The sequence below is a fragment of the Ochlerotatus camptorhynchus genome, unplaced genomic scaffold (genome assembly GCF_037179485.1).
Source record: "Ochlerotatus camptorhynchus isolate MF236.1 unplaced genomic scaffold, CSIRO-AGI_Acam_v1.1 ptg000404l, whole genome shotgun sequence".
Classification (NCBI taxonomy): domain Eukaryota; kingdom Metazoa; phylum Arthropoda; class Insecta; order Diptera; family Culicidae; genus Ochlerotatus; species Ochlerotatus camptorhynchus.
The window spans coordinates 2,587,199-2,609,254 of NW_027040890.1; the positions used below are offsets into that span (position 1 = coordinate 2,587,199).

At 38.5% G+C, this 22,056-nt stretch overlaps 2 protein-coding genes across 4 annotated transcripts in view; one reads left to right on the forward strand and one right to left on the reverse strand.

Annotated features, from left to right (window-relative positions):
- Positions 1 to 960: 960 nt before the first annotated feature.
- Positions 961 to 22,056, reverse strand: part of LOC135710881 (protein FAM107B) — a 263,826-nt gene continuing 242,730 nt past the window's right edge. For all 3 annotated transcript variants that reach the window (XM_065233591.1, XM_065233592.1, XM_065233593.1), the window contains one exon: positions 961 to 2,862. In XM_065233591.1, coding sequence (XP_065089663.1) covers positions 2,577 to 2,862 — 286 coding nt within the window. In that variant the 3' untranslated portion in view covers positions 961 to 2,576. The remainder of the gene's footprint in view (positions 2,863 to 22,056) is intronic.
- Positions 19,115 to 20,869, forward strand: LOC135710874 (cytochrome P450 4c3-like). Its single transcript, XM_065233580.1, has 2 exons — positions 19,115 to 19,847; positions 19,921 to 20,869. Exons 1-2 carry the CDS (start codon positions 19,213 to 19,215, stop codon positions 20,819 to 20,821), a joined length of 1,536 nt encoding a protein of 511 aa, XP_065089652.1. The 5' UTR covers positions 19,115 to 19,212; the 3' UTR covers positions 20,822 to 20,869.

The window sequence follows — 22,056 nt, forward strand, 5'->3', positions numbered from 1 at the left end:
CTTGCTTCAAGTTTTCCTGCGGAATAAGGAAAATTTACGAAAATGTTGTTCAGTCTAGGCGTAGTAGGATAGAGAACTACTTCGGCCTAATCGCCCATTTTGGGCCTATCGAGCAGAAAACATGAAATAAATCCATAATTTCAGAGTTAACAAGTCAATTGTGCGTTTGGTACGATACTTTAGCTACGGAACGAAGTCAATAAGAACGCGTGATATAAAGGTTTGCACCCATTATTCCCAAAAAGAAAAGAAGCGCTCCGACCGAATAAATTTTTATCTTCATCCGATAGGCCGAAGTGAATTCATTGGCGTTTCAATGCGTTAGGCCGAGTTTAGAATACGTAGGCCGAGTTTGACGTTAAGAAGCAATGTTAGACTTTTGACAATATCTCAACGATTGGTTTCTCTTTTTCAAATCTTACGGTACATACGAAAAGGTAAATAAATTTGGAAGCCATCAGTAATAATAACAGTCCATTGGTGCTAAACTGCGCTTGATTAAGAAATACTAAGTGCGGGTTGTGCTTAATAGGCCGGAAATGGGGTAGTTAACCCTACCAAGAGACTGAGTGAATCCAATCTTTACTTTTCTCATGTTCGGGAATTTTTTCCTGGTCACTCAGTTCCTGCACTTTATGCGATTTATGAGTTTAAAAAACTTAAATTTAGGTTGTTCTCATTGGCCGTGCAGAATGTTAGCACGGTTAATGCATTAGGTTTTTTGAATCCAAATTTTCAAACGCTGATTGTTCTAGCTAGAAAGTAATCGATGGCCAACATAAGGACATGTGAGAAAAATACCATGAATTAAGGATCCTTTCTTTCTATGGAGTAAGTTTGATTCCAAATGCTCACAGTTTTGAGACATTTGAATTTTCCAACTAAGTTCTAAATTTTACCCCACCATTTTCAGGCAACGGATGTTCAAGTTTTCGAATCAAATTAAACCACACTGGGTGATAGTTTTTCAGTTAAAATAATATTTTATTCTCCCTTGTACGGACTGCAAATACTGAGCCCTCTAGAGCTGCTTCACTACACTTACACACTGTTCGGTTTATTATAATTCTTCTGTTACTCAAAGTTTCATCAACTTTTCACAATCACTAAACGCACATTCTATTACTAACTTGGGTTGTTGTTAAATTATCGTTTATCAATACGTGTGTTAATCTGCTTGAATGTTCTATGCTATGCTAAATCCCATTGACTGGTGTATGTGTACCTACTGTCAAACAATCAAGTTATAGACTTCCTTCGCTCTAAAACTACAACTGGCAAAAATTAGTAATCAACACATAAACTGCTTTGTTGTAATTGTCATTGAACAACTGCCAGAAACACATTCACACTAGGCGTAGTAGTATTACGTAATATGTAGTAGTAGGATGAAGGTGGCTTGGTTGGTTCGATTTGGTTTCTATCCTATATATGAAAATTGTCTGTTCTCCATCTAAATACAAATCTCTAACAAGGCCAAATTCGGGTTTTCGAAAGTCTCTCGGTGATTTCGGTGTCCTATCAACAGGGTAAGGTTTGCCATTCTCTGGTGGAGGTTGTAGTAGTTTGGGTTAATGGACATGTTAACTTACATTGCTTCTACTTTTGTGTGTGCGGGTGTTCTATTATTATCTTTTGTTAAGTTGTATTAAGATTCAATTGTTTAAATTTCAACAGTAACCAAACGAACTCTCTATGCGAAAACCGAAAAATTGTCCTGAAAGAAGTACTTTCAGAAAATTTATGGATTTTCACAGAGAGTTTACCCTTTTTGCTAGTTATTTTTTTATGAATATCAAAAGATTAATTTGTGTGAAATGCCTTATTCTAGTTAGCAGTTCGATCGATTCCTCAATCAGCTCCATTCCGAAGGCCGTCTCTGTAACTTGATTTTGTAATTTTTATTCTCTTACATCGCTACAAACTAGACCACATTAACACTAGCAGAATATGGTAGGGTATGTAATCAGATGCTTAGTAATTTTCTTCACAATTTATAGAAAATCCATTCAACGTTTTGTAAGAAGGATATCCAAGGACTTGATTTGTTTTATGATGCCTTCAACAAGTGCTCGGTGTTTTGTTTGGTTATCACAATTTTCGCTACGATTAGTATGCTCAAAATCCTTCTCTTCGCATGAGAACATAAATTTCCTGCCTCTCTTATTCTTATAATATACATACATTCAACAGATCGAACTATCTAAAAGATAAAAGAATTACAAAAATAACTCATTAGAACTACTTAAAGCATTTCGCCTTTCTCTCTTGTTTGTTTGCATTTTTTTTTAACTCGGTTTCAAAATTGGGATCTACTTTTTTCCTTCCTTTCGGGCTAAGAATCCCAGATTAGAGCACATTCTGTTCCAGTATTCTGTTTCTTGATCTTGTTCATTATTTAAAAATAATTGCTAATCAGATTGATTTTTTAAAACAAACAGAAACGGAAATCATTGATGTCATTATCACTTGTCTAGACGTTAAAACTTAAACATTAAAACACTAAAATTACATTCGTGGGTGTTTTTCCTACTAAAATCAATCTTAATGCAACTACTGGTTTCGGCTCTTTCTCTCTACTTTGAGTAAACCGCCTGGGTGGCGCGCAGTTTGGCACGCGCATTCAGATATTCCGGATTGATCGAGTCTGGCTGATCCTGTTGGGACCCGGCGGCGGCCGCGGCGAGGTTCTTCTGCTCCAAGCGGGCCGCCCGCTGCATTATCACCCGACCGAGCTCGTTCGAGATGGTGTGCTCCTGGGCTTGCTGCTTGGCGAGGTTCTGCGCTGCAAGCACCTGACGTTCCTTTTGCTTCTCGAGCGCCCGTTGCAGTTCCGACTTTTGATTTAGCACGCTTTTGCCCCTGAAAAAGGTTGAGAAAAGTAGGAAAATGTTAACGAATCTACCATTCCATGAGGACGGCTAACAGTAGGTAGGTACAGGGTGATTCGGAGTCATTGGAACCGATTTCACATGTATACAGGTTATAGGTTTCTAGCTCGTAATTGAAACACGTGTGGTTATGACTAGAGAGGGTGTAGTATAAGAGAGCAACGGATTCAAAACAAACTGCCTTGGCAACATATGCTTAGGTGATTTCTAGTAACGCTGCCCAAGCAATCAAGATAGGCGCTGCTCGAGAGCCGGTGCCGGTGGTGTAGTGGTAAGCGTGACTGCTTTCTAACACCCCGATGGGTCTGGGTTCAATCCCAGCCGAGGTCGTTGGGATTTTTCTGAGGCATATAAAAATCTCTGGTCACGTCTTCCTTCGGAAGGGAAGTACAGCCGTTGGTCCCGGCCCATGTGTGTTGTGAATGGGTGCGATATCCTACGCAGGTGTGGAAGCTGCCTACATTCGATTGCCGTCAATGGGGGGATAGCAATCGATGTCCGTCGGTGATTGGCACTAGATTGCGGAACAGGGACCGACGTTAAATAAAGGAAAGAGGCGCTGCTCGATTGGCTCTGACTTTGACAGTTCGTTTGGCTCAAAACCAGCCAGTTCGCACCTCTCTTATACTAGACCCTCTCTAGTTATGACTAGTAGTACAGACATAATAAAAGTTTTATTCAATATCAAATTCACTGCCTACTAAACATCCCCTCGTTAACCGTGAATTTGATTTATTCCTAGATCCTTAACAGCTTCAGTGAAACGGTCACCCGGAATGGTCCGGTCCGCTTTCTGAAGCTCGGATATGACGTGATGCAACGAGATTGCCTTCCTCTCAAGTTGCTCTCGTACGAAGTGGTGCCTCAGGTCAATGAGTTTGCTTCGTGGCGAATAGCCGAATTCCTTCTCCGCCAAACATATCGCACTTTGGTTGTCACAGAAGATTGGGACTGTTAAATCTGTCTGGAACATCTCGCCAAGGAATCCACGCCACCAAACAGCTTCCTGTGTCGCAACCTGGCAGAGCCATATATTCCGCCTCAGTAGTCGACAATGCCACAGTTTGTTGTCGTTTACAACTCCATGCCACTGATCCGCCACAGTACTGAAATGTGTACTCTGTTACAGAACGACAGGTTTCAAGGTCGTTGGCCCAATCTACGTTGCTGAATCGTTCGGAAATGATTCCGACTGCTTCAGGAAAATAAGCTTCTTCGATTTTGTGTCCTTCAGATATCGGACAATCCTTTTAGCCGCTATCCAATGTGTTTAGCTTGGGTTACTGCTTAAACCGTTCACCACATTTACGGCATAAGCCACATGCTGCCGTGTGCAGTGCGCTAGAACTGCAATCCTCCTACCAACTCGCGAAACGGAATCCTTTTCATTTGTCGCTTCTGTAGCTCGGTTGATTCCATCTTTGTCAAACGCCAATGTGGATCCAGGGGCGTCGATACTGTATTGCAGATGATCATATTGAACCGCTCCAGTAGTTCATCTACATACCTTTCTTGATCCAGCATAACTGTGTAATCACAGCTCGGCTTCAACGCCTTCACCAAACGACAAACTTTCTTTCTTTCCGTTGCTCCATGTTTATTTCTTCGCCAGATAGCTCTACCTTAAGAAACGCCGTTACCGCATCCATTTGGTGTTTACGCATTCCTTGCTGCACCGCCAGAGCCAGCAAGAATCGGATGCTTGCGTATCTTACCTACGATGCCGTGCAATCTGGAGTAGAAACGGTCTAGCTGAGAAAGCAAATAGCAAATCGAACGATCGTTGATGCGATGTTTGATGCGAATTTGGAGAAGCGATTTTGGGCGGAGACTGTTTGAACTGCTGTATTCCTGATAAACCGATCACCGATGAAAGGTTTGCAAGTGACCCGAACGGTTCACTGGTGTCCAGCCAGACCTGGCTAAACTACGTGTGTTCGGAGCGAAAGTGATGTGCCGTGTGCCCACGGCAAAGCGATCAAAGTGAGATCTGAAATCTGAACCTGGCTTTTTCGTTGGATATTCCGATCGTTCGAAGGGATTTCGGATCTTCAATTCGAGAAGTGGTTAAGTCTTTGTGTCACGTGATGTCGTCTTTCTTTCTGACCGAAGGTAGCGGAAATACTGAACAGAGGTCGGAAGTTGAACCTGCGCAGTTTTTGCCGAACACAAGATCAAGAAAACCTGTTGGAAGAGGATGATTTTGAAGACGAAACGGAATACGACAGTGCAAACGACACCATTGAGACGATTGTGGTGACCTCGTCTGCACTCCCCGCGCAATAAGAAGAGCAGCAAAATGTTGTCAGGCGCAGCGAGCGGGAGCGCCGAACCTCAGGCAAGTATCAACATTTTGATATGACATACAGTGTACTTCCTGAAACGTTTTTTGAATCCCAGGTAACCGACAAGCATTAGGCCGACGATCGTGAGCAGTGGCGTGAGGCTACGGAAGCTGAGATGCATTCGTTGACCATCAACAAGACATGGAAGCTAACCGAGCTACCGGTAGGCAGGAAGCCTTTGAAATCTAAATGGATCTTCAAGCGGAAGTTGAATCCGGACGGATCCGTGGAAATATACAAGGCAAGACTTGTTATCAAAGGTTTCTCGCAGATCAAGGGAGTTGATTTCAAAGAGACCTACTCGTCGGTGGTAAGACACCGACAAACCGACATGCGAGCCGACATTACACTTAATTCTGACTTATGCTCGAAAATCGTAAACGGCCGATTTAAATTTGCAGTGATCCGAACTGATAAAAATAATTTGCTCAGAATGGATCAGACACGAACCAATGCATAAATTTTGCATGCGGTTCCATGGCTTAGCTAAATATTTCCCGCGAACACGGAGCCAGATGTCAGTAGTGTGCTTTGGTCAGAAATTTTATTGATTTTGCTATGGTTATTCATTAGACTGCCAATGAATGTATGGGAAAAATTTGACCATCAAATTTCGCTAACAAACCATGTACAAAATGTTTATTGCCTCGAAAAATGACCCTATGCAAAATTTGAGCTCAATCGGACATGATTTAGGCAACAATCAATACGAAACTAACGATTTTAAATTGGCTCACCACTTTAGTAGCCTATTGGTCCCAAGCAAACGATTAACGTACCCTATTCTAGTCGAAATTCTAGTACTACGCAATGTTTGTTTTGATTCGCTATGAAAGTTTGACAGATAAAATGAGGGGTTATTGGTTTTACCTATGTTTCGAGGGGTGATTCGACAAGCTTGGGACCGAAGATAGTACCAGAGGTGAGCCAAAAAGTTGAGCACGTTTCTTCGAGACCTACTTGTCTTAGAGTTACCTCTATGATTTAGGGGTGGCGCAAACGCGTCAAAGTTTGACTTTTTTCACTCTCGAAAATCTCCGAAGGGGGGAGGTGGGGGGTACATGAAATTTCGGAAATCAAAAAAAAATTTTGATGTCAAATGTTAAAAATGCATGAAACGGCGAGATTTGGTGTTATCTCGATTTTTTTTTTTCAAAAATCGACTTTCTGGGAGAATTTTTTTCATGAGTTCTATATGGAATATATAAGATTGATGAGTCGGCTTCTAAAACTGTTCACAATTGTCTCCAACCTGCTTATATATCGAATTAAACCACCATTTAGGATCTAATACGAAATAATTCACTAGGGTGGTCCAATTATTCTTCATTAGGGTGGTCCAAAAATCAAATTAGGTATGTAAAAACCATTACTTTTTACCAAACGCATGTATCTGAAAATATCATCATGTTGTGTTTTGGAATTTTTAAGAATCCAAACTTCAAAACATTTGATGATATTACTTTTTAGTATCTGAGACCATGTAAAATAGAAGCATAGACAGACATAAATCGTAGGATAATTCCGAAAATTGTACAGGACAACCGTTAGTGCTGTTTAGTTTACAGTACAATCTGACGAAAGTACAATGACTTTTTAACATATCCACCTAATACGGGACAACCCTTTATATGTGTTTCTTTTAAATTCCTACCCTATAGAGGTGCCAACAAAGTACCCGCATAAAGCATATTGTTTATCTGGCTTCGTTTTGGGTATTAATTGAAAAACACACACTAATAGTGTTCTCCTACAGGCAAGCAACGGTCTCAAGTACTTATTTCTACGTAAACTCTTCTACCTTGGCTTTTTCTACCTATGCTTTAGTATAAAAAATGATGCGATCTGAGGATGTATGATCAATCAGTAGTGCGTTTGAAGAAAACAACAAGCAGAGAACTGATAGAGAATAGTACGACAGTTTGTTAAAAATGGTTGACATTTGGCTAGTTGGAGAATATCTGCCGTCGTTCGGCCATTCTGTTAACTTGCCGACGTATAGTGAAGTTTTTCGTAAATATATGTTTCATTTGCGTGCTGAAAAAAAAAGTTGTAAGCTTAGTGCCTTCCTAACAATAAAGGAATTAGAGGATGCTTGGAAGAAAAAAAAACTTAACACATTTGGTAAATGACATAAGCATAAAGAAAAAAACTGTTGCTATTTTTCAATACCTGAAAAGCCTTATTAAAATGCAAACTTAGAATCAACCGGTGAACACTCGTGTTTATTTCAGTTACCGTGGGGACGTAATTTGTGATTGGCCGGTCCCTTTCAAATTGTTTCATTATTTATGTATGGTCCTTATATTTGAAATGACGTTTCACATTCATCTAGTGATGGCCGATTTTCATTCGTATAATCGATTAATTGATTAACGAACCGAACAGTAAAATATTTGTAATCGGTTATATCATGCCGATATAAGCATTAACTTCTTCAGAGGATCATCACCGATCGTTTCAAACAAGTTTTGCACACTCATTGGTGGAAAAATGACAGAACAGCGAACAAAAAAAAATCGATTAGATGTTAATCAAGTAATTAAAAAAATGGGATATCTATGATTTTGGTGTGATTGTTTTGATAAAAAAGCGCGCAAAATTTCATCTCTACCGAGGGGGCAGCTTAACCACTAAATTACCTTGCATACTGGGGGTATTCATTGGATGAAAGGGACCGTGAAAGAGGACACTAAAATTGAAAGTTTTTCTTCCGACAGTTTCATCTTAGTATTCATCTTTGTTAGAATGGCTAAGAAAGACGTCGAAAAAAGGAACACATTTCATGGATCATTGCGGAGTTTGTTTGATATCGGGAAGAATTTTAAGGCAAAAACCCGTGAAGAAAAGCAGGCGATGCAATATTTGCAAAAACAGCGGGAACAAGCTCATCTTGAAGAAGAAACTGAGGTTCTCCCTACCAATGAAACCATTTCGTGTAGCGATTTTGAGGAAGAAGGGTCAAGCCAAAGATCGGATCAAATTTGTAGTGCAACCTCAATTGAAACATCATCACAAAATGACAGCCAGGCTGGGTCAGTGTACTCGCCTAGTACATTCGAAAGAGCTTCTCCAAAAACAGGTACGTTGTGATGTTTTACTAATGTTTTTTTTTCTTTTAGATTATACATCTATTACCATCCATATTAATATATTTTGAATGTTCTAGGTTCTCCAAAACCACCTTTGACACGTAAATCGCAACTGATACGAGTGGTTACAGTTGAGGTAGCTGCTGCATTGGACCGCTGTAAAGGGAGTGATCGAAATGCTGTGTTTCTAATATCATCGATCGCTAAAGCTTTAGGGCACGATGCTTCATCATTATTTTTGAACAAGAAATCTGTCAGAATCGCCAGAGCAGGAATTCGCTTACAAATGCAACATGATTTAAAAACGTCGTTTAAGCCAGATATAAATTTAACAGTACATTGGGATTCTAAGCTGCTACCTAACATATTACCATCCAAAAACCGAGTGCTTGGCCATAGTTGTATCAGGTGAAGGCGTTAGCAAATTATAGGCTGTTCCACCCATCGAAAACTCTACGGGGGCACTACAAGCAGAAGCGGTGTACAATGCAGTCGTCGAATGGGGGCTTGCGGACAGGTATGATCTTAAATCTTGTATGTTCACCTCAGAATTCTGACTATTTTATCGTTTGTTTTCAGAATTATGTTTACATCTTTTGATACTACTGCATCAAACACCGGTAGAAAAAAAGGTGCGTGTCAGTACCTGGACAAATTGTTTAAGAGGCCTCCCTTGTAGACACCACATAGGGGAATTTACGTATTCTCGGCAACCTAAGCAGCGACCTTCTTTCTATAGCCTTTTTCTCTATGGAACGCACACATATGCAGTATTGGTTTGTTTACAATCTTTTGCTGTCAGCTGCTCTAACAATTTCAGTCGAAAGAATTGTCAAAAACTGTTTTGAAACGCTTTTACAAAGCTCCAATCTTCTCTAGTGAGAGCGAGTATTGTCGGCAACCAGTTTTTCTTCGGCAACCGTTCCATTTGAACTGCATGTAAATCTGCTGTTCTATTATCGGCAACTCGAAATCAGCTACAATTTGTAGTGCGTGTGTTTCATTTCAAGAAAACCTTGCTAGATTGCTTTTTCTCAGTGGAAAAAAATATAGCCAAATTGAAGCTGAAAGCATAAAGAATCGTTTGCATGCATTCAGCGAAGTGTTTTCGCAAGAAAATCCAGTGAAAATAGTGTTTCAATTTGGGTTGCCGAAAATAGTCTGGCATACCGAAGCCGTCATTTCCCCTACATGAACTGCTACTTGGCAAAGCTTTTAAAATTCTGAAATTTGAAACGTCAAAGTCTCCAAATGTTGAGATTTTTAAGGAATTCCAATCAAAATGGCACATTTTGGAAAAGACTTCATACCACTCAGGTATGAATGATGATTTTTTTTAAAATAGCTATTTCGCAAATAGAAACATTGGCGTTATTGGAGTTTTATGAAAAACAAATTAGAGAGCAACACCACCGTGGTGAGGTTCTACAACTTGCCTTTTTATATTTGGGTGGAAAAATCGATGGAAAATTACAAATAAGAGCTCCTGGTGCGTTCCACAATGCAAGGTGGATGACCAAAATCATTTATTCTTTGAAAATGTTTATTCTTCGGCATGAATTTGCTTTACCAGATAAAACTAAAAATCAACTAGCTCAATTTTGTGTGTTCATTGTAAAAAAATATTTGAAAAGTTGGTTTCTTTCTCCGTGTGCTGCGATGGCACCCAACAACGATCTGAACCTGTTAAAAATATTGAAGGAATATGAAACTGTTGATGAAGACGTTGCGAAAGCAGTACATAAAGGAATTTTAACTCACTTGCAATATTTGGACAACAGTCTTATCGGACTATGTCTGTTCGACGAAAATGTAGACCTCCCGGTTAAGAAAAAGGTCATGGAAGCCTTACTTCTATCAGGTAGATGCTTTAATTCATACATTTGCATTTAATTTTCTAATGATTTTTTTTACAGATACTCATAAAAACATTACAGTCAGATCCATTGTTGAATCCAACGATATTTCAACGATTGAACTACACTCGTTTGTACAAGGCAGCAGTGGTATTGAAAACTTATTCAAAGCTCTCCAAATTCCGAAGCCGTTGCTGAATGTCGATATGGAGCAGTGGAGTAGTTCCATCGAGTTTAAAAATGCCAAAAGACGGGTTCAATGTTTGGAAGTAGTTAATGATAATGCAGACCGTGGTATAGCATTGATTAAAACACAATTCAAAACTATCAACGGATGAAGATCAAAAGCAGTGCATTTTACAATTAGTTGAAGATGTTTCAGGCAAATGTTCCTCTTGTGTAAAACTCATGATTCCCAAAAAAAAACAGATTAACGCAATTCAAGATATGTTTACAATTGATTTTAGGAATTTCTGACGAAAAGTTGTGGTTTTTCATATATTTTTGAATTTTTGGACCACCCTAATGAAGAATAATTGGACCACCCTAGTGAATTATTTCGTATTAGATCCTAAATGGTCGTTTAATTCGATACATAAGCAGGTTGGAGACAATTGTGAACAGTTTTAGAAGCCGACTCATCAATCTTCTATATTCCATATAGAACTTATGAAAAAAATTCTAAGTCCCAGAAAGTCGATTTTTGAAAAAAAAAAATCGAAATAGCACCAAATCTCGCCGTTTCATGCATTTTAAGACATTTGACATCAAAAAAAAAAATTTTGATTTCCGAAATTTCATGTACCCCCTCCCGCCCCCCTTTGGGAGATTTTCGAGAGTGAAAAAAGTCAAACTTTGACGCGTTTGCGCCACCCCTAAATCATGTCATATTGAGCTCAAATTTTGCATAGGGTCATTTTTCGAGGCAATAAACATTTTGTATATGGTTTGTTAGCGAAATTAAAAATTACCATTTTCGCTGGCAGTCTATTGTCCATAACCAGAGTGGCGACTTATCACAACCACTATCGTCAAACAGTTGATGGTAGTAACGCTTGGTACATTCCTATCAATGTGCTTGTCGAAGCACTCAAGTTGACGACAGAAGTAAAAAGCAACTGGTGAATGTCGTCTTCGGTGGTGAACCATCACCGATCTAGTCATTCTCGACAATCACGACACTCATCTGTGCTCGTTTTGAAGCAGTTGCTGCTTTGCTTGCTTATGTGAGTGTGTTGGTGAGTGAGCCCAACAGCTTCCGTTTCATGTGCCGAGACGAACTTGGAATGTGTAGACATTGTTTTCATTTGCTTCTGTCGTTTCGTTTTTTTCTCATCATCGAACTGCAGAAGTCTTCACTGTTTTCGTAGCGCTTTACATCATCAGCAGTGAGTGTAACGTTTTGCCTGTGAGCAGCGACAAGTACTGGTGATTGTTGTTTACCATGGTTCCAATGAGCTGGATTACCGAGGTGAAGCAATCGGTTAAGTTGTGTGAGTGAAACTCCTGTACGACACAAGCAATTAGTGACGTTACTAATTGCGTTTACGTTGATTTTTTGGTAAACAACAATATTTCACGATCTGCTTCATCTCTCTCTGTACCTCATTGCCATGGCTCTACCTCTCACTGCGTGACAAAACGTTCTGTCAGCAATAGTCGGTTGATGCGTAGACGAGTGTCGAGTGAGTTTCATGATATATTGCATCACTGCCCATAACCTAAAGGTTTCTAGATCGTAATTGAAATACGTCTGGTTACAGACAGAATAAACGTTTTATTCAATATCAAATTCAAGGCTTATTACCACAAATATGTTCAAGTATTTTGATATGATCGTAGGATTATAAATGTCATTCATTTTCGATTTCAAGAAGCCATGGACGTGCAAATGGAGGATGTTATAAATTTGAATAAATTCGTGAGTTATCTTTTAGAAGTTGAAATCTCTTCGAGTGAATGAACCATTTATTTTTCGCAACATTATAGAGGTACCATGGTTGGAAAATCCGGCCAATGTCAGGGCTTAAACGCATCGCCAGGACTCCAGAAGTGCTGGAATTAAACGTAAATAGTGTTCCACATCAAATTGCACGTGTTCCACATCACGGAAAAAACGCTGTAGAAAATTACATTTGGGGTATTTTCTCTTGAAAATTTGGGCAGAAGTAGTTTAAAGTGTATTGTTTACACTTTACTTTTATCGCTGTCAGTTTTTCGAATGTTGGAAAAATGGCGTCACTCCGAAAGCAATCGCGAATTGATTTTGCGCAAGCAACTGGAAAATCCTCAACTCTCACATCGAGACATTGGAAAACAACTCGGAATCGTGCAGTGCAGGTGAATCGTGTGATTAAACGTTACTACGAAACTCTGAGCATCGAACATAAGGAGAAATGCGATCAGAATGGATGTTCTATTAGTGATCAGGAACACAACCCAAACAGAAATTGTAATGTAGGAAACATCAGCAGACATCGTCAAAACATTAAATTTTAATGTGTATTGCCGTACCCTTAATGTATTCAGACTTCAATGTGACGTCCAAGTACATAAAAATGCATTAGCCTTAAACGTTACATAAGAATCAAACGTCTTGACGATGTAAAATTTGACATCAGGACACATACGTTGATATCAGAATTAAACGTAAAATAAGAAGCAAACTTCATCACGATGTAATTTGTTGCACACACACTTGGAAATACCTAATCTTACACGTTACGGAATCCATCTTTGACATAAAGGATGAGACGTAAACAAACATGTCATGTAAAATTAAGTGCTCCGAGACTGAAAAGTTCGAAAGTACGTTTGATTAAGCTGAATTTCACGTCTATTGTGACTCAACTTTATGTCAAAATTGACGCTCGTATATGTCAGTCTCAGAGCACCTAAATTTACATCAATTTTTCTAAGTGTGCACCTAAAACATCAGAATACATCCACACTTAGAAATAACTATTTTTACACGAGACGTAATCCATCTTTGACGTAAATTATGGAATGTAAACAATCATGTCATGTAATTTAAGTGTTCCCAAACCGAAACATGCGCAACTCGACGAAATGTAAGCTTGATTGAAATGATTTTCTCGTTTCTTTCAACTGATTCTTATGTCATTTGAGCCGCTTGCATGTGTCGGTCTCAGGGCACGGAAATTTACATGACTTTTTCGTAGTGTGTCCAATGACAACATAACTAAACGTTACATTAGAACCAAAGTTCATCACGATGTAAATCGTTGCACGCATAAAATATTAGAATACATCTGCTACGGATATACTTGCATGACAAACTATGAGCATGAGTCTTATTTGTGTAATAAAAATCATGCTCATCCATGGTGACACTTGTTTAGTTTTTGTATGGTGCTCATTATTATTATACCATTAATACTCATGTTTATAGTTTGTCATACAAGTGTATCCGCGGCAATCCTATGACACTACAACCATAGAGGTAACTCTAAGACCAGCAGGTCCCGAAGAAACGTAATCAACTTTTTGGCTCAGCTCTAGTACTCTCTTCGGTCCCAAGCTAATCGATGCACCCCTCGAATCATAGGAAAATCCACGAACCCCTCATTTTATTTGTCAAACTTTCATAGCGAATCAAAACAAACATAGTGTGGTACTAGAATGTCGACTATAATGGGGTACGTTAATCGATTTGCTTGGGACCAATAGGCTAGTCAAGTAGTGAGCCAATTTAAAATCGATAGTTTCGTATTGATTGTTGCTACAACCTCATGAAGGCCGGGCGAAAATGTGACAGTGAGCCGATGAGAAACAGAATCGGTACAGTTCCTCCTCCATTTTTATCGTGTTTGGTGGCCATCGGATGGCAAAGATCATCCGGATTCGATTCCAGCTTCCCCGGAGATGCCTTGGAACTGCGGATATCATGGATAGTCTAGTGACGTTTCACTTTTTGGTAAGTTTATTTATGCTACCTTATGTTGTTGTGATGTTTAATTTCTCCCTTGGAGGCGAACCAGCCCAAGGCTGAAAGCCTCCTTAATAAAGCTAAATAATAATAATAATTTCTCCCATTTGACTTTCAGATATTGAGATCGCTGCTAGCAACTTGGAGCTGGATTTTTCCATGGAAAAATCGATGTCCTTGTGAGTACCCTAATAAAAACAACCATAAGAAAGAGCTTAACGACGTGTTCAGAGTATTATCCAAACTATTTGTGGAATTTATGTTAAAGTTACGTTAAAGTTAAAGTTCTGTTAGAGTTAAAGTTATGTTAAAGTAAAAGTTATGTTAAAGTTAAAGTTATGTTAAAGTTAAAGTTATAGTTATAGTTATGTTAAAGTTAAGTTAATATTAAGTTAAATTTAGGTTAAAGTCTAGTTTAAGTTAAGTTATAGTTAAATTATAGGTATTTTAAACTAATGTTAAAGTTAAGTTAAAGCTATGTTAAAGTTAAAGTTACGTTAAAGTTAAGTTAAAATTAAGTTAAAGTAGAGAGGGTCTAGTATAAGAGAGGAGCGGATTCAAAACAAACTGCATCGCTCAGAATAGAGTGCTGAGGATGGTTCTTGATCGTCCTTTCGACACTAGAATAACAAATTTACACGAAGAGGCAGGCATTGCCAAAATAGATTCCAGAATTAACGAAATTAAGACTAAATTTGCACAAAAACGTAATTTATCAGAACATGCTTTGATAAGAAATTTGTATACAGTAGATTAGGTGTATATAGTAGTTGTAGGTTCGTTATAGTTGTAAATAGTAGTTATAAGGGGCTGTTCATAAACTACGTAGACAGTTTTTTTGAATTCTTGAAGCCCTCTACCCCTGCGTAGACAATTGTCCATACATTTTTTTTTAATTTGTATGGACCGTGGATAATTGTCTACGTAGTTTATGAACAGCCCCTAAGTAGTCTCCTTTTTCAAATTTAAAACAAACCAATCCTACCAAGGTGGTCATTCTTAAAACAGGCCTGATAGGACTAGGAACTGTAATTAATAATAATTGAAATTTCAAAGGAATTAAAGCTGAAAAGACGCGTCTGTGTCACTTGATAAGTAATACATGTAAACCACACAAATTCAAGAAATATAGAACATTTAAAGTAAAAAAAACCAAAAAAAAACTGCATTGGCAACCTGATTTCTAGCAACAACCTGATTTCAAGCAACACTGTCAACGCAATGCAAATAGGCGCTGCTCGATTGGCTCTTGCTTTGAAAGTTCGTTTGGCTCAAAACCAGCCAGTCCGATCCTCTGTTAGTAGACCCTTTCTAGTTAAATTAAAAGTAAAGTTCTGTTGAAATTCAGTTAATGTTAAAGTTATGTTAAATTTATGTTACATTTATGTTAAAATTACGTGACAGGTATGTTAAAGTTGAGTTAAAGTTATGCTAAAGCTAAAGTTATACCATAGCTATGTTAAAATTATGTTAAAGTTATGTTATAGTTAAGTTACAGTTAAATTAAAGTTATGTTAAAGTTTGATTAAGTTAAAGTTATGTTAAAGTAAAGGTAACGTTATGTTAAAATTAAGTTAAAGTTATCTTAAAGTCAACGTTAAATTAAAGTTATGTTAAAGTAAAGGTAAAGTTATGTTAAAGTTAAGGTTAAGATAAAGTTAAGTTAAAAGTAAGTCAAAGTTATGTTAAAGTTAAGGTTCAATTTACTTTGATGCTTTTGGAAAAATTTCAAAAGCAGTTTTTTTCCGACGCATTATTTCAGATTGCAAAAAGCTCGCACTATTCGATTCTTTTTGATATTTTACACAAAATGACGCGAGCCTTTTGCAATCTAGAATAATGCGTCGAAAAAAACTGCTTTTGAATTTTTAAAAAATGCATCAAAGTAAATTGAACCTTAAAGTAATGTTTAAGTTAAAGTTATGTTAAAATTAAAGTTATGTTAAAGTTAAGTTAAAATAATGTTAAAATTAAAGTTATATTAAAGTTAAGTTAAATTAAGTCGAAAATATGTTAAATTTATGTTACAATAATTTTAAAGGTAAGTTTAACTTATGTTAAAGTTAACGTTAAGTTAAAGTAAAGATAAAGTTACGATAATGTTAAGTTAAAGTTAAAGTTATTTTAAATTTAAGTTAAACTTATGTTAAAATTAAGTGACAGTTATGTTAAAGTTAAGTTTAAGATAAATTAAAGTTATGTCAGTTAAATAAGTATCAAAGCTGTGTTAAAATTAAGTTAAAATTATGTTAAAGGAAAGTTACAGTTAAAGTTATGTTAAAGTTAAGTTAAAGTTAAGTTAAAGTTAAGTTAAAGTTATGTTAAAGTCAAATTTGAGTTAAAATTATGTTAAAGTAAAGGTTAAGTTATGTTAAATTTAAAGCTTTAATAAAGTTAAGTTAACAGTTAGTTAAAGTTAATGTTAAGTTATGTTAAAGTTAAAGTTAAGGTAAAAGTAACTTAAAGTTTTATTACAGTGAAGTTCAAGTTAAGTTAAAGTAATGTTACAGTTAAAGTTAAAGTTATGTTAAAGTTAAAGGTAAGTTAAAGCGAGGGGGGACGACTCTATCTACGATTCAGGAAAGATTGTGTTTTGCCGTGGCTAGCTGCGCGCTGAGTCGATAGAAAGAAGATTGATGATGATTCTGAAGATTTCCTGCAAAAAGATGATGCGCGATGCAAGTAGATGCGAGAAATGACTAATGATTTTTCGAAGATTGATTCGCTAGTGTGAGATTTTTTGAGCATCTATAATTAAGATTTATATGTGTCGTCCCCCTCGAGTTCAAGCTAAGTTGTTGCTAATTTTAGTACTGAAGTACATAATTTCGGGCATGCCCAAGATTGTCAATCAGTATCTGGCTACAATTCTGCCTCCGCTTTGGCAATTTCTGACCCAGATGGCAGATATCTACATCAAGATGATCGTAAATGAAATAGAGAAGAATCCTTTTGTTAGTAATTCCGAAGGTTTTTTTTTCTTGATTTGATTTCCATCGATCTTGTTTTCCGTGCTGAGCACCAATGCTACCGACGCCCGGGAGGCAGCTCCCACACCTGGACCCTACCTATCGACCCATCAATTCATGAACCGGGGACCAACGACTGAAGGAAGGCGTGATCAGAGATATTATGCCTCAGAACATCCCGACGGCGTCGACTGGGATTGAACCCAGGCCTGCTGGGTGAGAGGTAATCACGCTTACCACTACACCACCGGCGCCGCTACCCGTAGGTTTGTGTAACTGTATTTCGTGTGCAAACAGAGTTTCTCTTTGTATCCCCAAGGCCAAAGACGTTCCCAGGAATTTTCAGCACACAGATCGGTAAAAGTAGGTTTTATCTAGCATCTAATACGATAAACACAACAAGAAACGGTTATGTGCTCAAGTTGTTAACCAAAGACAAAGTCGACGACGAGAATCAATCAATGTTATTTAGGACCTATTGCAATATTCAGCTTGAGTTCAAGTGAAGTGAAATCGATCAGTTTACATTTCCGGTGAAGTAGAAATCTGACAGATACGCTCTGTATCGAAACTTTAACTTTTAGCTTCGTTGCTGTGCTTTTCGCGAGCAGCTGCATGCGTTTACAAAGTAAACGTAAGCGAAAAAGATGAGATTTGAATTCTAATATGCGAGATTAAAATTTAATCTTCTTAATCATTATGTACTGGTTATAATACTTCAAAATATGTTGCTACGATAATGAAAAACTGGATAAAACTGGCTGATTTTACACTTTATCTGTTTGACTGGATGCGTCACAAAAAAAACTGGAAGAATCCAACGGAATGTTGGCATCACGCCACACGTACATATCAATATATTGACACGAAGGGGAATAATTCTAGATAGAGCTGGAATTAGCGCGTGACAGCCTTTGTAAACAATGACTTCTCTCGTTGATTTCTAGTCGATTTGCCAGTGAGAGTCATAACTTTCATTGTCATTGTTACAAAAGCTGTTACGCCCTAATTCCAGCTCTATCTAGAATTGACGATAATTTTGATGATGCGAATACAGAAATATGGTCAATATCGATGTATTGACGTCAGCATAGAATGTATTGTCAATGCCATTACTGTCAATAAATGCAATCGTGTAGGGTCCCCTTAAGTGAAGACTACGATTTGCATCCATCTCTGCAATGAAAGCGCTATTTATGTCCCTCTTCGGTGATATTGCCATATCTGGAAACCACTGGAAGTGAATCCTATTCTAATGGAAGAAGCTTATTGAATGGTGGAAGATAAAGTGTTTTTTGCATTGTACCTCTTGACTATAGTTTTAGGAATTATTGTACTCATTTTAGTGTATACTGAACAAGAAATCTCGGCACTGTAAATATCATTCGATCGTGCCTAAAGTAATTAATAAAAAAAATAACTCTGTAATCTAAGCAATGCATTAAACATTCAACTCACGAAATTTCTTGCAATGGCTTGAAAACATTTGGAGCATGTTTTACTATTTATATTTTTTCGCAAATTTCTCCTATAAATATATTACATACAACAAACTGTGTCTGGCGGAATTTGGGACCAACTGATCATTATTTCACTCAAATATTTCGGATCGATCTAGCCAAAAGCAATTTTGTTCTTATTATTATTCTGCGCCCATTCTGTGAGTCGTGGGGCATGATGCGACTAATGTTATTTAAATGGTGACGTAACTCATCCAGAATTTGCAATGTCATTATACATACTGTTCAATGTAAGTCCGATAGAGTGAAATCATTTCACGACCTACGCAGTGATTCGCACAATTTTTATCTTTAAAGCACTCAAAAGCCGAACCAAAATCCTCAATTAACCATAATCCATTTACTTTTGTTTTGCTCATCCATTCAGCGGTGTCCACGCCGCGCAGCGCAGCTCCTCCACATTTCGCGAGTAAACAATACCTCTCCATTCGCGAGTATTGGTACGAGAGAATATTATCTGTAATTCTGCCTCCCATTTGTATGCCGGTCACTACGATCACTTCAGTTCCAGTTTGATTCCGTCGCGAGGCAGTCACGTTGATTGTCGCTGTGTATTTAAGTGACCTTGGTTAAAATTTCAACGCCACAGAATGATAGCTCTTCTGCTGCTATCGGTGATTGTCGTAGCTTTGCTATGGGTTTTGACCACTACTGCAAAGAATATTCTGACAGTTCGGGAGCTTCAACGCAAGCTGCCAAACTTCCAGACCGTCCCATCGGTTGCTGTGTTGGGCAACTCGCACCTCTACCGAAAGGATCCAACCCCGCCGGGAATCTTTGCCACCTTTACCCGCTTCCATCGGCTCTACGGTAACGATCTAATCTCGCAAGGTTTATTCAACCAACCCAATCTTGCGGTCACCAGTGCCAAAGTAGTCGAACAGGTGCTCCAAGCGAAAACGATTAAAAAATCCATTATCTACGAATTCATGAAGCCCTGGCTCAATGAGGGATTGGTAACATCACTTGGTAAAAAGTGGGCTCAACGAAGACGAATCATTACTCCAGCGTTTCACTTTAAAATCTTGGAGGAATTTTTAGTGATATTCAACCAACGAACCGAGGTGTTTACTGATAAACTTAAGGGACAGGTGGGCAAAGGGGATTTCAACATCTACGAGTATGTGACACTTTGCACGTTGGATATCATCTCGGAATCTGCCATGGGAGTTAAGCTTAACGCTCAGGATGACCCGGATTCATCGTACGTGAAAGCTGTTAAGAAGTGAGTGGTACATTAAATCGTGTTTTACAATCATGCATCTACACTAAAACTTTAACTTTATGATTTTTTTCAGAATGTCCGAAATTATCTTCCGTCGACTGTTCAGTCTTTCGCGAGAGTACAAAATTGCATTTTGGTTGAGCAAAGCAGCAGAACATCAGAGGGCAGCTCTTGAAGTTTTGCATAATTTTACCGATTCGGTCATTCTTCAACGGAAAGCACAACTTGACGACGAGCAATCTAGGAAAGAAACCCTGCAGAAGCTGGAAGAGTCTGACATCTACGGAAAACGGAAGATGACCCTATTGGATCTACTGCTGAATGTATCCGTTGAAGGGCATGCCTTAAGCAACTCGGATATTCGCGAGGAAGTGGACACTTTCATGTTTGCTGGGCACGATACCACTACGTCTTGCATTAGTTTCTCAGCTTATCATATCGCTCAGAATCCATCAGTTCAGCAAAAACTGTACGACGAGATGGTTCAGGTAATCGGTAAGGATTTCAAAAACGCCGAACTGACCTACAGCGTGCTGCAAGAGCTGAAATATTTGGATATGACTATCAAGGAAGTGCTCCGGATGAATCCGTCGGTTCCGATCATCGGTAGGAAATCAGCCGGCGATATGGTGATCGATGGCCAGTCCATTCCAGCCGGTGTCGACATAGCGGTTCTGATCTACGCAATTCATAACAATCCGGAGGTTTTCCCCGATCCGGAAAAGTTCGATCCGGAACGGTTCAATGAAGAAAACAGCAGCAAGCGACATCCCTACAGCTACATCCCTTTCAGTGCGGGAGCGAGAAATTGCATCGGACAGAAGTATGCCTTGTTTGAGATCAAAGCTACACTGGTAAAGCTGCTGGGAAATTATCAGCTACTGGCATGCGATCCGGAAAACCAGGTTAAGATCAAGTCCGACATGACGTTGCGCCCGGTGAATGGAACGTTTGTGAAGATTGTGTCACGATGAAGGGTTTGAACAAATAAAGATTCGGTACGATTAGCAATAGCAATAGCAATTATATTTTCATTTTACTTTTCGTTATAAGTTGACGGTTAGTTTTGAAATCTTTTTAAATTTTAATTTTTAAACCCAACACAGTATTTATTTATTTATTTATTTATTATTATTATAGTCCATCTGACTTGATAGTCTCAATGAAACACTTAAATCTAAATGTAGTCACTCATTAAAAATTAAAAATTGGCCAACAGCAAACGATGACGAAACATCGAGGCATTGATGTCAAAGTCAAATAGGTCAGAGGCTTCGTTGAATTGATGAATCATGGCGACAAAGGAACTGTTTGCAGCATAGTTGGTTGGATGTACTACTTCATGTAGCAAGGTTCTCGGACGGAGTGTTCGGGCAGGAGCATACAGATTAATTTTGGCCAGTAACTCAGGAACATCATATTCTGCGAGTAAAACTTTAGCAACGAAGACGACCTGCGATATGTTTCGTCGCTTAGCAAGAGTATCCAAACCCAGTAAACGACAGCGGTCAGCATACGGTGGTGAATTCAGCGGGTCACTCCATGGAAGATAGCGCAGTGCGTATCTGACGAATTTGCGTTGAACAGCTTCGAATCGTCCACTCCATACAGCTTGGTAGGGATTCCAGACTACACTCGCGAATTCCAGTAGTGAGCGTACCAATGAACAGTAAAGGGCTTTAAAACACAGAGGATCACGAAATTCCTTAGATATCTTGAACATGAATTCAAGCTGTCGATTAGCTTTGTCGATCGTGGTTGAGAAGTGGCGAGTGTATGTGAGCTTTTCATCCAACATGACACCGAGGTCTTTAACGTGATCGACACGTTGAACTGCAGTTCCAGCAACGTTATAATCAAACAAAATGGCAGTCCTAGTTCGACGGAAACTAATTACGCAGCACTTTGAGACGCACAGGACCATAAAATTACGTTCACACCAATCATTAAAGATTTCAAGAAGGTTAGAACTACAAAACCTTCTTGAAATCTTTAATGATTGGTGTGAACGTAATTTTATGGTCCTGTGCGTCTCAAAGTGCTGCGTAATTAGTAACAGTCGGCATAGCCTCGCACGACTAGATAAATCTTCAAGTCATCGGCAAAAAACAATTAACCTCCTCGTAGTAGAATAAACGTTACATCGTTCACAAATAAAGAGAAGAGCATTGGTCCCAAAGTGCTACCCTGTGGAACTCCTGATCTGTTC

Excerpts from the sequence above, each read along its gene's own strand:
- LOC135710874 (XM_065233580.1), top strand. The coding sequence starts at position 19,213 with ATGATAGCTCTTCTGCTGCTATCGGTGATTGTCGTAGCTTTGCTATGG. Across the intron at positions 19,848-19,920 it reads TACGTGAAAGCTGTTAAGAA|AATGTCCGAAATTATCTTCC; the intron begins GTGAGTGGTACA and ends GATTTTTTTCAG.